Source organism: Eschrichtius robustus, chromosome 10 (genome assembly GCF_028021215.1).
Source record: "Eschrichtius robustus isolate mEscRob2 chromosome 10, mEscRob2.pri, whole genome shotgun sequence".
NCBI lineage: Eukaryota > Metazoa > Chordata > Mammalia > Artiodactyla > Eschrichtiidae > Eschrichtius > Eschrichtius robustus.
In genome coordinates this window covers 65,356,783-65,371,764 of record NC_090833.1, presented here as the reverse complement: position 1 = coordinate 65,371,764, position 14,982 = coordinate 65,356,783, and the positions used below count along the sequence as shown (strand labels likewise).

The following is a 14,982-nucleotide window of genomic DNA, read 5'->3' as shown; positions in this document are numbered from 1 at the left end:
ATACAGAAAGAAAAAAGGACAGACCAGAAGACTGTTCTTTCTACATCACGAGAATATTCACTGGTCTCTCAGTCCATATGACAATTTCAGGCTCGGTCACATGCTGCCCTACTGGGAAGGCTTGTGGCAGGTCATCAGTTGGTCCTGCTCCGCTTGTGATTTATTTTCTTTGACAGTTCATTCTTCTTTCTGTCAGACTGCTCTTTTTGCTTTCTTTGCAGCCACCCCTTGGTCTCCCCACTGCTGTCTCTGGCACTGGTTCACAACAAAGCGCATTACTAAGCCAAAGCCTGCTGAGTCGACTTTTCAACTGTGCTGAGGATCATGTGACATTCATCCTCCCAAATAACAATTCGCTGTGGGTAATATGTTCCTAGTTACCCCGCAGCTTCCAGACCTAGGCCTCAGAAGAGTTTCATAAACTACTAACAATACAGGTTGTCTTGTCTCACTGAGAGTTAGCAATGTTTGCTCTTTATAGAAATTTAATTATTTCAGTGGTCACTTTCTTTTATGCCTTTTGAACAATTACAATTACAGAGGGCATTAAGAAGACTCACTTTTCCTTCTTTATTCACCTTAGCAAACTAAAGTAAAATATGCCTCTTCTTATGGGAAATATAAGGGTTTCAAGGCCTTTGTATTACATAAAAGAAACAGATAAACAGAGGGATAAACACTAAATTCCATGCTATGTGGCTTGTCTTTGGTTGGAACAACTGTTTGTTGCTTTGCTAACTAATTGTGTTTAATGTAGTTACTTCATATTCTCTAATTTAACAAGATGTAACTAAATAAACTCTTCAATTTTTAAAGCACAAATTCATAAAACATTTTAATACCCAAGAAAATTATCAACCCACAAGTTAAACAATACAAAAGAGAAGATAAATAAAAGCATGAGCTTTTTCAATCAGGAAACTAAAAACCTCCAAGCTACATCAAACAGATATTTGTTTTTAAAACCTTCTAACGCTTTACTCCCTTTAGAGAATGCACACTAATTTCTCTCTTTTTTATTGACTTCTACAATTTGTAGAACTCCTAAGCCAAAATATTGACAAACCCTAAATTTCCAGTACCTATTCCAAATTTCATAAAAACACATTAACATTTAAATATAACATATGTTAACTAAATGAGTTGCACAGCTCTTTTGTTAAATTAAAATAGATAAATTATGAAGACCAAGAAGTGACAGTCTTTATAACTTTGAAAATAGTAGTGTGACAGAAGAGAGAGTGAGACCCGACTTTAGGCCACACTTAAAGAAAGAACAGTGACAGACAACTCGTTATTTTTTATATCTGTGAAGCTGTCAAATCAACATTCCCAATACTTTTGACCTTTGTAACAAGCAAGTAATACGTACTGCTGCAGGCCGAAGGCTATGTGTGTGGAGCCAAACAGTGCAAGTGTTACCTCATTAGATGCATCTTCCAGCTTGTTCTGGTAATCTGTCAAGGTACGCCTCAAACTCTCAAGGACAACAGAGAAGCTGGGAGGTTTATCTTTGTCCTTGTGGATGCCTAGAGAAAAATACAGGATGAAAATATACCGTTAAAGTCGCTAAGGGACAAAAGCTAAGCAAACAGTAACAGAGATATTACAATTAGATATAGCTGAAAAGACATCATGATACACCGAGTAGAATCTTATTCTCCTAAGTATACTGCTGTATAGCCCTAGTATTAATAGCTTGTCTAAACAAGTGAACAAATTAAGTTCATAATATATCAAGTCCAAATTTATGGCTACTTTGTACCTTACTATGCCCACCTTGTAGTTAGTAGTAAAGCTCTTTTTTTTTTTTCCTATTTCCAAGGTAACTGAAGTATTTGTACACACCTGTTATCCACCAATTAAATAAACAGTCTATACTAAACACTGTTTGGGGGAGTTACATACATTTACTTTGGTCCTTGTGTCTCTGATCAGTCAGGTCTATTTTTCTTAAACAATAATTTCTGAACCCAAGAGCACATAATTTTCTGTTATGCTTGGAAATAATGTTCTTCAATCCTTAAAATTCTCAAGTTACAATTTGAAATAAATAATAAAAATACTATTATCTACATAGGCCACATCATGTTTCAATTAAAACCCTTAAAACTGACACTCATTGTAAAAATATGAGTATTTCCATATTATGCCCTCAAACCATTTTAATTCAGGTAGGCCATAAGTTAGTTGAGCTAATCAAGATCACATGGTCAAATGTAGTTTATTTAATTTTTTTTAAAGATTTATTTATTATTTATTTATTTATTTTATTCATTTTTGGCTGCATCGGGTCTTAGTTGCAGCACGCAGGATATTTGTTAAGGCACGCGGGCTCTTTGTTGTGGTGCGTGGGCTTCTCTCTAGTTGTGGCGTGTGGGTTTTCTCTTCTCTAGTTGTGGCGCACAGGCTCCAGGGCACGTGGGCTCTGTAGTTTGCAGCACTCGGGCTTTGGTTAAGGCGTGCGAGCTCAGTAGTTGTGCACACGGGCTTAGTTGCCCCTCAGCATGTGGGATCTTAGTTCCCTGACCAGGGATCGAACCCCGGTCCCCTGCACTGTAAAGCGGATTCTTTACCACTGGACCACCAGGGAAGTCCCTCAAATGTAGTTTAAAATAGTAATCCAAAATAATCAAAAGTTTAGTTTCAAAAACCACTTTGAACTGATTGCTTATTGTACTCCTCATTAACTGTTAAAAATTAAATAGCAAATTTTAAAACATACTTACTACAATTACTTTTATTTGCCTATATTTTCTCCCTATCATATTTTACAATCTAAATATTAATATCGATAAGAAGCATTCACAATACCTTTTTTATTATTCATTGATTCATTCATTCAACTAATTTAATGCATTCCTACTATGTATTAATCCTAGGCATTAGGCACATGGAGGTAGATAAGAATGGTGTAGTCTCTGTTCTCATAGAATTTACAGTCTAAAAAGAGGAGGTAAGATTGTAAACAAATAATTACATAAGATCATTCATCCATTCTTCAAGTATTCAGTTGCTGGAACTTTGGGGAGAGGAGGGACAAAGGCAGTAATACAGGAGAGAAAGAATGAATAAAGGGGAAAAAAATGTTTGGTTAATAACAGAACAACTTTATTCATATCAGAGTATTAGTGATAATTATTATTTTAATTTTGGAGAAAATGTTATCAATAAACTTATTACATTCACCAAAGTATAATTTAAACACTATCTGAAGTATGGGTACACCTTAGATTTTCTTAAACAGAAGAATAATAATTAACTTAAAAACCAAAAGTAATATGGAAACAACATATATCCCAGCTGGGGGTGGGGGGGCGGGAAAGACAGTGCTCTCAACCGTGAAAATGCAGGAGACAGTACTCTTTGTAATGACTGTGAGTTGGAGAGACAACTCATTAAAATTTTTATTAAAGGTCTTACCAAATATATTTTTTAAAAATTGCTCTCTTGCACAAGATAAAAAAAGTGTAATGTATAATTATTTTCTTCTGCTACTACACAAGTAGGTCATGAATAAACCATTCGAGGACACCCAGGAAATCTTAGCTTATACAATAAGGGAGAAAACTTGCTCTTAGAAATCCAGAAGAATAAAATCATCATAATATGGGTGTTGAGGAATAAGGAGACAAAATGCCCTCTCCTTACTGACTCATGCACATCATATATTCTACACAAAAACGTTTCTTGCCTGCAAATGCTTTTACAATAAAGTTCAGCTGAAGTACAAAGTATGCCTTATGTCCCACCCACATTCATTATAAAAAGAAATACTTACTGGTCCCTTAACATGAAGAAAATATTTACAAATAAAAAGAAAGGGTCGCTCAGGACCCAGGAGCTTACTGACTAAAATTTTATTTAACCTAATAATATCCTAATCACTGCACTATTGCCCACAAAACAATAAACTATTAAAGCTATACTATCAGTGGATGGTCTAAAACCTCACAGTAAAGATTAAAAAAATAAAATAAAATAAAATTTTAACAGTAGTCATAAATAGCTTTTCAAAGGTTAAAGTCCAAATGAAGAACAGAATGTGTCAGGATGTGTCATTTATACTTCAATTACGCCAACTCAAAAATCTTGAGTTTCTCTGTCCCTGTCCCTATACACGTGTGTCTCTATACATGGGTGCCAGCCTATACTTTCACATCACTGCTGCCTGTCTCAGTCTCTTTCTCACTTTTAAGTACATTTCAACGAGATATACCTTGGCAAATCTTTTCTTTGAATTAGTAGCCCACAGGAGGGAGTGAGGAAGAAGAACAGGTCCCAAACCTTCTATTTAAATGTTCCCTTTTGGACAATCTAAAAAACTAAATATTTTTAAATGACTCAAATAAACCACTGTTTTTCAAGATGGTGTTATCACCTCAGTAACCCACAGTTCCACAGGAGAAACAGTAGGTTGTGATGAATGAGGTGAGTCTATTTCCTCCACCTTGTCAACCATTCTCTTATCTACTTTAGTATCCTGCAAGACCTCAATTATTAAGAAATAATGGACAGAGACTATAAAACAAAAGACTGAGCTTTTTTTAAATAAAAGATATCTGTTGTAGAACATGAGTAGTCACGTTCATCCTCAGAACAAATCGGAAAAAAAGAAAAGAAAACCCTGTTGCTTAATGCTGATTTTTAATCATGTAATAAAACACAGAAAATGACATTCAAATGGGTTTTTCACCTGAGAAAATCTAAATATTTAATACATTGATGACTAAGAAAATTCTTTTTTCATTCTAAAAGCACTGAATATAAACATTTTGTTGGCAGTTATACTTTTCAAACTCAGACTACATTCCATATATTAACTTGTCTTATTCACTGAGATCATAAACAAACATCTTCATTATCTTGCAAACACTGGTACCCATTCTAGAGTTTTAAGGAAAATGACTCATAACTTCTCTAACATATGGACAGTATTTATCATGTAAATTCTGCTCACCCACCTACTCTGTCCCCAGGAAGAGTCCAAAAAACACTTCCTTTACCAAGGTTTGAGAAATGTATTGGTGGGGGGAGCCTCAGCATCGTTGATGAGCTCTGTATGGCTTGGTAGTAAGCATCTAGGCCAGGTAGCTGGAAAGCCATGGATAACAGTGGGAAATGGTGCCACAAAGCTGGGTTCCCTGAATTCAGTGGGGATGCTGGAATCTCAAGTGACACAGGCCAAGTGGTAGCACTTAATTTTCAGAGACAAAATGTACATGGTTACCATAATGGGCAGTGGATTCAAAGCAATAAACAAAATGGTTTTACCCACAGAGACCGCTGGCTTTGGCTAACTGATCATGGTGTTCCTAGGACTAAAATAGGCACTCTACTTGAATGTTACCCGATCTGTATAAGTGGAAAAGCTCTGGGTCTAATTACCAGAACTAGGAGTTAAACCAACACAAAAGACAGTCTTGGCCCTCAACCAATTCTCAGTCTTGAGCTAGTTCACAGACCCAGTGTCCCTAGAATAAAGAGGATGGATCCTCTTTAGGAATCCTAACATACTGCCAAAAGCTTATACCGTAAATCTTTCTCCTAGCCTTCCTCAAAGAAACATACAACCATTTACCCAGGTGACCATGTACTGAAGAAGGGGAGTTTCTCACACATACCATGGATAACTGGACACTGGATCGGAACTGATTTCTGGAGACCTAATGTGCTATTGTGGTTCACTAGTTAGGTAGGAGTTTACAGAGGTCAGTTTTGGCTAAGGTCTATCTCCACTGGGCCCAGTAGGTACCTGAACCCACATAGTTATTCCCCCAGTTTGGAATGCATTGTTATAAAAGACAAATGCAGAAACTGGCACAATGCCCATAGCAGTTACCTGACCCATGGAGTGAGGGATTTACAGAGGAAAACAAAACAGAAAAAAAGCAATTGGAAGTCACCAAAACTTTTACCTACCAAAATAGTAAATCAAAAATAATGCCACATTCCTGGAGAGACTGAAGAGATTAGCCCCTCTGTTAAAGAGTATAAAGGGGTGGAGATTCCAACCACATCAGCATTCAACTCATCTATCCGGCTAGTGCAGCATACAGATGGGTCTTAAGGAATGATAGTGAATTACTGTAAGCATGATCACATGTGACTCCAACTGCAGCTGCAGTTAAAGATGTAGTTTCATTGTTGGAGCAAATCGATACATTTCCTGGCAGTTGGAAGGAAGCTATTTCTGCTATCCTTTTAGTAAAAATCACCAGAACAGTTAGTTTCTGCTTGCAGGGCCAGCAATCTACCTTCATGGCCCTACCTCAGAGCTATATCAACTCTAGCATAATCCAGTCTGTAGAAATTCTGATCAACTCTTCATTCTGGAAGACATCCCGTATTCCACTTAGTTCTCTACCAAGTTGATGATATCATCCTGACTGCTTGAGTTTAAGCAGGCCAAGTTTGGCAGATCCTTACAGGTGAATGATAGTGTAAACTTTTAGGATTTTGGAACAAAGGAAGCCATCCTCTACAGATAACTATTCTCTTGAAAATCAGCTTTCAACTGGCTACTAGTCCTTAGCAGATACTGCATTCATGCCCACCAATTTAGCACATGACCTGTGTTGCCCATCATAAAATGTCTGATCCACCAGCCCATGAACTTGGGCATGCATGATATCACTCTATCATCAAGTGAAAGTGGTATATACAAAACTGGATTCAAACAAGTCCTGAAGGTACAAGTAAGTTGCATGAATAAGTAATACAGATTCCCATGGGCCTTATTCTTGTTACATTGCTTCTTCCCTCTTAACCTACACCCTGGACCCATGGGAAAGTTCCCTATAACCAGTTGACTAATGGGGGGAAGGGGGTGGAATGGGCTTGTTATACAGATGTTTCTGTATGATGTGCTGATACTACTCAAAAGTAGACAGTTGCGGCATGACAGCCCTACTCAAGGGTGGCCTTGAAGGACGGTGGTGAAGCAAAAATCCTCCCACTATGCAGTAATGGACCCAACCATCATTTTGTCTGGAATGAGAGATGACCAAAGGTACAAATATACACTAATTTGGAGGTAGTAGCTAACAGTTTGGCTAATGGTCAGGGACTCGAAAAGAACATTATTGGAAAACTGGTAACAAGGTGGTCTGGGCAAAAGTGTGTGGACAGACCTCTCCAGATGGTCACTGTGCCCAGATCAACTTAAGTAGAGGAGGATCTTAACAATCAGGAGGACAAGATGAAGTATTCTGTGGATGTCAGCTAGCATATTTTCCCAGCCACCTTTGTCCTTGCTCATCTTTGTTGCTCCTACAACACAGGAGTCATGGCAGCAAGAATAGAGGTAATGCATGGGCTCAGCAACATGGACTTCCATTCACCATGGCTGATAGGATTACAGCTCCTGTTAAGTGCCAAATCCACCAATAGCAAAGACAAACACTGAATCCATGATATGACACCACTCTCTAGTGGCACAGCCAGTCACCTTGTGGCAAGTTGATTATACTAAGTCATTTCCATCATGGAATAATCAATGCTCATTCTTACTAAGGTAGACACTCTAGAAAGACATTTTCCTTCCCTGACCATAATACTTCTGCTGAAATTGTCATGCATGAATTTACAAAATGTCTTATTCACCATTATGTATTCCACATAGCATTGCTTCTGACCAAGGAACTCATTTCATAGCAAATGAAGTATGGAAATTGGCTCATTTTCATAGAATTCACTGGTCTTACTATGTCTCCCAACACTCTGAAGTAGCTGGCATACAGAATAGTATAATGGCCTTTTGAAGATTCATAGCACTGGCTGGATGGCAACATTTTGTGGGACAAGGATAATATCCTCCAAGATACAGTTTGTGCTCTGAGTCAGCAATCAATATATGGTATGTTTCTCCTATAGCCAGGAATCACAGGTCCAGGAATCAAATGTTGGAAATGGGAGTGGCTTATATTACACCTAATGATCCACCAGTGAAATGTCTGCTTCCCATCCCAGGAATTGTGGGCTCTATTGGTCTAAGTCTTAATTCCCAAGGAAGAAATGCTTCCACCATGGGACACAGCAATGGTTCCATTAAAAATGGAAGCTGACACTGTCACCTGGTCATTTCTGGGCTCTTCATGCCAGGAAACCAAAGAGCAAAGAAGGTTCTTCTATACCAAGACAATTGGTCTTGCTTACCAAGGGAAAATTGGTGGTAAGAAAGAGTATATCTAGAATACAGGACATCCCACAGGACTCTCACTTGAGTATACTCAAGTTCTGTGATAAAAGTTGATGGACAAACAATCCCACTTCTGGGTGTATATCCAAAAGAACTGAAAGCAGGGTGTAGAAGAGATATTTGTATATCCATGTTCACAGAAGCACTATTCACTATAGCCAAGAGGTGGAAGCAACCCAAAGGTCCATCAACAGATGAATGAATAAACAAAATGTGATAAATATGTACAATGGAGTATTATTTGCCTTAAAAAGGAAGGAATTCCTGTCATATGCCATGTCATGGATTAACCTTGAGGACAGTATGCTAAGTAAAATAAGCCAATCACAAAAAGATAATATATGATTCCATTATATGAGGTACCTAAAGTAGTCAAATTCATAGAAACAGAAAGTAGAATGGTGGTTATGAGGGGTTTGCAGGAGGGAGAAAAAGGGGTGGTTAATTTTATGTGTAAGCTTGACTGGGCTAGGGGCCCAGATATTCAGTTAAACATTATTTCTGGGTGTGTCTATGAGGCTATTTCTGGATGAGGCTGACATTTGAATCAGTAGACTGAGTAAAGCAGACTGCCCTCCCCAACGTGGGTGGGCCTCATCTAACTCACTGAAGGCCCAAATAGAACAAAAGGCTAAGTAAGAAAGGATTCTTTCTCTCTGCCTGACTATCTTCAATTGGGACATCAGTCTTCTCCTGCCTTTGGACTCAGCCTCAGACTGGAACTTACACGAGGGTCTCCTGTTTCTCAGGCCTTCGGAGTCAGACTGCCTCTCCTGGGACTCCTGATTTCTCAGCCACCTTAATTGTGTGATTAGTTAATGATCTCATTAGAAATGCTGCGCCCTCTTAGTGCAGTCACTTCTTTGGATTTCACAAACCAAAGCTATAAGCATGATGAATTAGGACACATTTGGTTTGTAAACCTCAGTGAATTGGGAGGTGAGGGAAGCAAGAGAGAAGAAACTGGCAAGTGACACCAAAGGAGACCTGTGTGCTGCAGGCATCCTCAACTTCTCAGTAAACCATGAACCTCTAATTAAAAGGTACCAGCCACAGGGTTCACAAGGACAATTAAAATTCTCAAGAAGATACTAGATCTAGGCAATAATCCTTTACTAAGGATAGAAAGGAGGAGCGAGGAGAGGAAAAGTACCATTTGTTGTCCTGATTTTCCTAAGAACAGTCCCTGAAACTGCCCAATTCCTGGGTGATATGCACATACCTAAAGGCATCAAATGCTGTTGCTATTATTTCCTAGGGTGCTTCAGCCTCTCCAGTAGAAAGAAAAAGAATACATCTGGAGTATTACAAATGATTTCCTCAAGGAAGGAAAGGTTGAAGAGGGTTGGAGGGGCTCTGTCTCAGTCGACACAAAAGTCAAGCACCCTAAGGAGGATCCAAGATTGAGTCAGAAGAAAACCTTTCTTTCATGAATCTAATGAAGGAAAAGTCACATTCTATATGTTTGCTAACATCCTCAGGCAGAGGTAAAACTATAGTAGAAGAAACACTTGAGGCAGAAAGACTACATGGGTTCAAAGTGGGAAAGGATTTCTCCCCATACACACTCTAAGAATTTCCATCAAAAGAAATATGAGCAGCTGTAGTGTGTCAGTTTTAGTGGAAAGTAGAATGCAGAAATAGGAAATAAATGTCCCTAGTTGAGTAAATTGAGGCTACCTTGTCTAATAAAAGTAGGCAATCAAGGTGACATTTCTATAACCCATGAAAGACTGTACATCTTTTCCAATGAAGATGGAAAGTCAATCTTCCTGGTGACTCCTTATGGATTACTACCCAAAGGGCTGCTAAAATTTTGAAAGAGATTCCATGACTACCTTTACAACCTCAAAAACTATAATTTAAAATAGAACTTCAACCTATCAATTCATTCATGCTTTTTCATTCATTCATATTCAATAAATACTCGAGTGCCTCCTTTGTGCCAAGTACTATTCTACCTGCTTAAAATCCTTTAGTAAATAAAAGAGACAAAGATCCTTGCCCTCATGGAGCTTGGATATTGTGATGGTTAATTTTATGTGCCAACTTGACTGGGCTAAAGATATGCCCAGATAGCTAGTAAAACATTATTTCTGGGTGTGTCTGTGAGAGTTTCTGGAACAGATTAGCATTTGAATCAGTAGACTAAGTAAAGAAGATCTGCCCTCACCAATGTGGGAGGATGATATCCAATCCATTGGCCTCCCTTATCCACCCCCTACTCCTATCCCCTCCTCCTCCCACCCCAACAGAACAAAAAGGCAGAAGGGAAAATTCTCTTTTTTTTTAAGCTGGGATTTTCATCTTCTCCAGCCCTCAGACATCCTGCTCCTGGTTCTTGAGCCTTTAGATTCTAGAACTTATGCCAGTGGCCCCCAGTTTCTTAGGCTTTTGGACTCAAACTGAATTACATCACTGGCTTTCCTGGTTCTTCAGCTTGCAGAGGACAGATCACGAGATTTCTTAGCCTCCATAACCATGTGCATCAACTCCTATAATGTATCTCCTCTTGTGTGTATCTATATATATCTTATTGGTTCTGTTTCTCTGGAGAACCCTGACAACGCAGATATAATAATAAATGCACCACATAGTCTGTTAGAAATGTTGGACACCAATAAGTGCCATGGGATAAAACGTAGAGCAGAAAAGGGAGAGAGAGGTAGGGAGGCAAGCAGCATGGGACTGGGTGGTGGGTAAGCTTCAACGAGAAGGTGAGATTTGAGCATAGATTCAAGGAAGATAAGAAAGAGAGCTATGCTGATATATCTAGGTGAGGAACTTTTCAGGTAAAAGCAATGGTCAACACAAAGGCCCCCAAGGCAGGATCTTGCTTGGTATGGTCAAGAAACAGCCAGAGGACAGAGTGGCCCAAACAGGGAGAGGGATGGGGAGAGTAATAGGAGGTGAGGACAAAGAAGTGATAAATATAGGGGTAGGCCATGTAGGGTCTTGCAAGTCATTGCCCGCACTTCAGTTTCTACTCTTAGCAAAGTGCAGAGCCCAGCAAGCTTTACAGGAAAGGAATGACATGCTCTAATTTAGGTTTTCTAATGCTCATTCTGATGGCTTTAGAGAAAGAGACCGAAAGGGAACAAGGTGGAAGCAGAAGAGGGGGAGGAGGTGTTGGAGGCACTAGGAAACAAGGTGTAAACTGTCACACTGATTTCTGGTGTAAAGATCAAGTTAAATCCTCTAAGTAAATAAATTCCTGAATGTCTCAGACTAACTGAAACTTCGCCTTATCTGCTACATGAAGATAAACTGATGAGTTACTCTTGCTTCAGAAAGATCTCTTCATGTAGAAGACCACAAAATCTGAAGAAGACAGGAAATAGAACACCTGGCAACTGCTGTCAACTCTGGACTAAAATTCATTCAGAAAATTAGCTTTCATTCCTACCATCTTAAAGAGCAAGTCAAAGAAAAAAAAGAAAAATTTGTAACCACCCCTCTAAATTTCTACCATGGATTATTTTTCCTGAAATGGAGAGGAGCGGGGGCGGTAGGTAGAGTATATATTGAACTGAAAGGTATGAAGAGGTAATAAAAGGGGGTAAGGTACTATGGCCTACTTGCCATAACTACAAAACAGAGGATCTCTTTGGAAAACCCTTTCCAAGGTAACAAAATTAATTTTGTAACAAATTCTAAAGCTGTGCTACCATCACATAGTAAGAATATTTCTATTTGAAATAGATTTTTTCTTAAAGACATATATACTATGAGATATATACATGTTTATATAAACAATCTCACACACACACACACACCCTTGAATTATCCTAAGATAAGTTTTTTAATTACTTCATTTCAGGGGAACAAATTATTTGGTCATCTTTGTGTAGTTGAAGCCAGGTCTGATGCAGTAAGGCAATCTCAATTGTTCAGGCGCTTCCATAACATGTTGAGCAATAAGGTTTATTAACTATATCCCTCTTTGTTGAGTAACAAAAACCCAACCTGAGGTGGTATGAGCAGAAAGGGAGTCCATTATAGTTATACAGGGCTATTTCATGGAAGCCAAGAGCAAAAATAAAATCAAGTCTGAAGCAGGTATGTGAATGAGTCAGGGTATCAGCAGGAAGAAATGGCATACTCAGAAGAGTTCACTGGAAGAAAATTTAATGAAGATATTTACAGAAATGTGAACAGGTTAAGAGAACCAAAAAGATATGATGAGGCACCAAGAACCAGCAAGACTGGAAAACCAGTACCATGGCTTAGGGGGGTCAACTGGAAGGAACGTTGTTACCATAGTCCAACACAAGCCACAGCTGTGGAAGAGGACCCAACTTGACAGAAGCTGTAGCTGCCAAAAATGAAACCACCGCCAGGAATGCACTGGAGCAGAGGGAGCAGGGGAAATAAACACCCTGACTTTCTTTGCTTTCCTTTCTTCCTCCACCCTCTTAATCTCCTGCTGGTGCACCCACTGTCCAATTCCAACCCCAAAGCCAGAGGGCAAAGGAGCCCAGATCATGCAGTCCACAGAGGTCAGCCTCTACAAGGCAAAACAGAGACCATAGGAGAATGATTCTAGGGCAAGTAAAAAGTGAATAACCAGCACAATATGGAAACAAAGACCACTATAACAGTACAAAAATCACTAATTCAGCACACAGTCCCTTTCCCAGGAACACTTTCTCTGTAATATATAGGGTGTGCATATATATATGGGAAACTAGGACATTCAAAAAGGATTGTTACTAGGACTTCCCTGGCAGTCCAATGGTTAAGACTCTCCACTTCCACTGCAGACAATTCTTTTTCTATAGGTTTAGTAATAACTTATGAGTTGCTTTATTATCAACTAATTTTAAACCTCAAAGGAGACATGACCTCATTATTCTTAGCTTTTCTAATTCAACTCTGAATGTTGAAGCATTAAGATATGCTATGATAATAATTTAACAACTTTTAAAGATCCTAAAATCATTAAACAATGATACATCTCAATAATAAAACAGTACCACTGCAAAAGAAAATTTTATACCCCAAAGCTTTAGCAAATACAATTAAAAAGTGGATATCTATATTTTTATGTCACTTGTATACACCTTGATTTTTCCACAGTAACAAACCATGAAAACACTAATGCTTTTAGAAAAAGTTTAAATAAAAACAAAGTTAAAAATAGATAATAGCAAATCACACTAAATTTCTAATGGTTCACCAACAGAAATCTGCAGATCCATAATGTGAAAATAGGCCTTGTTCATATCTTTCTGCTTTTTTGAGGACAACAAACTTTTTGAACTTAAGTGTTTCCTAAAGAACTCATTTGCCAAATATCTGTTTGATTCCTTTAGAAAAACAGAGTCTTCAAGCTATTTTAAGGTGTAAGGAATTTAATTTTATATGCTTTTTTGAAAAATATAACTGAGTTAGAAAGCAACTAAATAATTTGAGGCTGACAGTATGGCAAAAGAAAACAGGTAGAAAAGTGAAAGTATTTATGTCAAAGCTACTATAGCACACGTAATGGCATACACACAAAAAAATTAAGGAAGTAGAAATCATGGAATGGATGGAACTCATTAGCCAACTAATGCTTTTGCTAGTTCCCAAAATATGCCTACCCAATATATAATCTTTATAGTTCTTTATCATAGTAAGTGGGCTAATACTAAAACCAAAACATTTTACCTAAGCACTTTTATCTGGAGAGTATGTATACGGTAGTAGGAAATCAAGGAGAAAACCAGCCTAGAAAGAAATAGTGTAGAATATGCACTGTGTTACAGCCTGTGTCCTACATAACCTTTTGAATGCATGACCTTTAAGTTGCTGAAGGTTGCCTCAGAATTTGGCTCGGTTTGATGGAAACATCTGTTCCCCTTGCAGGTATACTGTAAGGACTTTTTTCTCAGTTGGATTCAGAACACAGCAAGTGAGCCCTTGTCTGTCCAATCATACAGACACCAACACTTGTAAATCAAGTTCTGGGAGGACAACAGCAGGTCCACAGTCCGTCACCCTTTCTTAGCCAGCTAGGCCAACTGACTGCTGTGAGAACTGCTCTTATCATGTCATCAAATCAAAACATGTTGAGATGAGGGACTATAAGAGGCATCTGCAGAATTCCCAAAATGCAGTGACTTTGGAACATTGACAGATGCATCTGTCATTTTATACCTTCAACTAACCTGATGTCCACTGGCCAGACACAGAAAAGCTGTCCAAGATTGATTCCAACTCTTTCACGTTATTTTCACATGTCTCTACCAGAAAAGCCTGGTGCTTCTTAGCCTTTTAATTAAGAAAAAAATTACACATAATAAGGTCACGCATTATAAGAGTTGCAGATTTTTTATGCGAACACATATAGCACAATTAAGTATAAACGAGCTAATAATTACTCCATTCAAATCTATTATTAATAAACTTCTTTCTGTCGTAATCATACCTTTTACTTGACTTAATGCAACACTGTGTAAGGTCTCAATAACAATTTACTGAGGTCTTAGTGCCTGGCACTATTCTCAGTATTTTAACATAACAATTCTTTTTATCCTCACAACAAATCTATGAGGGAAGGGCTATCATTATCCCAATTTTACAGATAAGGAAACAGAGACACAGAGAAATTAAGGAAAACTTTAAAAGATCACGCTTGCAGTCATGTAGCAAATTGCCAGATGGTGGTCAAAAGTGAATGCAGTATGACCAGTTAGAAGGAATTGGAGCAGTTTACTCAAGAGGTGATGGTAGCTTAGATTAGGGTCTTAGCAGAGCAAAAGGGGTGTGGGGTGTATGCACTGAAGGATGTTGGGGGG

At 38.3% G+C, this 14,982-nt stretch overlaps 1 protein-coding gene across 9 annotated transcripts in view; it reads right to left on the bottom strand.

Annotated features, from left to right (window-relative positions):
* The window catches only part of CCDC171 (coiled-coil domain containing 171), a 365,291-nt gene that overhangs the window by 225,416 nt on the left and 124,893 nt on the right, over positions 1-14,982 (bottom strand). For all 9 annotated transcript variants that reach the window (XM_068551775.1, XM_068551774.1, XM_068551781.1 and 6 more), the window contains 2 exons: positions 14,353-14,455; positions 1,423-1,529 (listed from right to left, as the gene is read on the bottom strand). In XM_068551775.1, the coding sequence (XP_068407876.1) occupies positions 1,423-1,529; positions 14,353-14,455 (210 nt within the window). The remainder of the gene's footprint in view (positions 1-1,422; positions 1,530-14,352; positions 14,456-14,982) is intronic.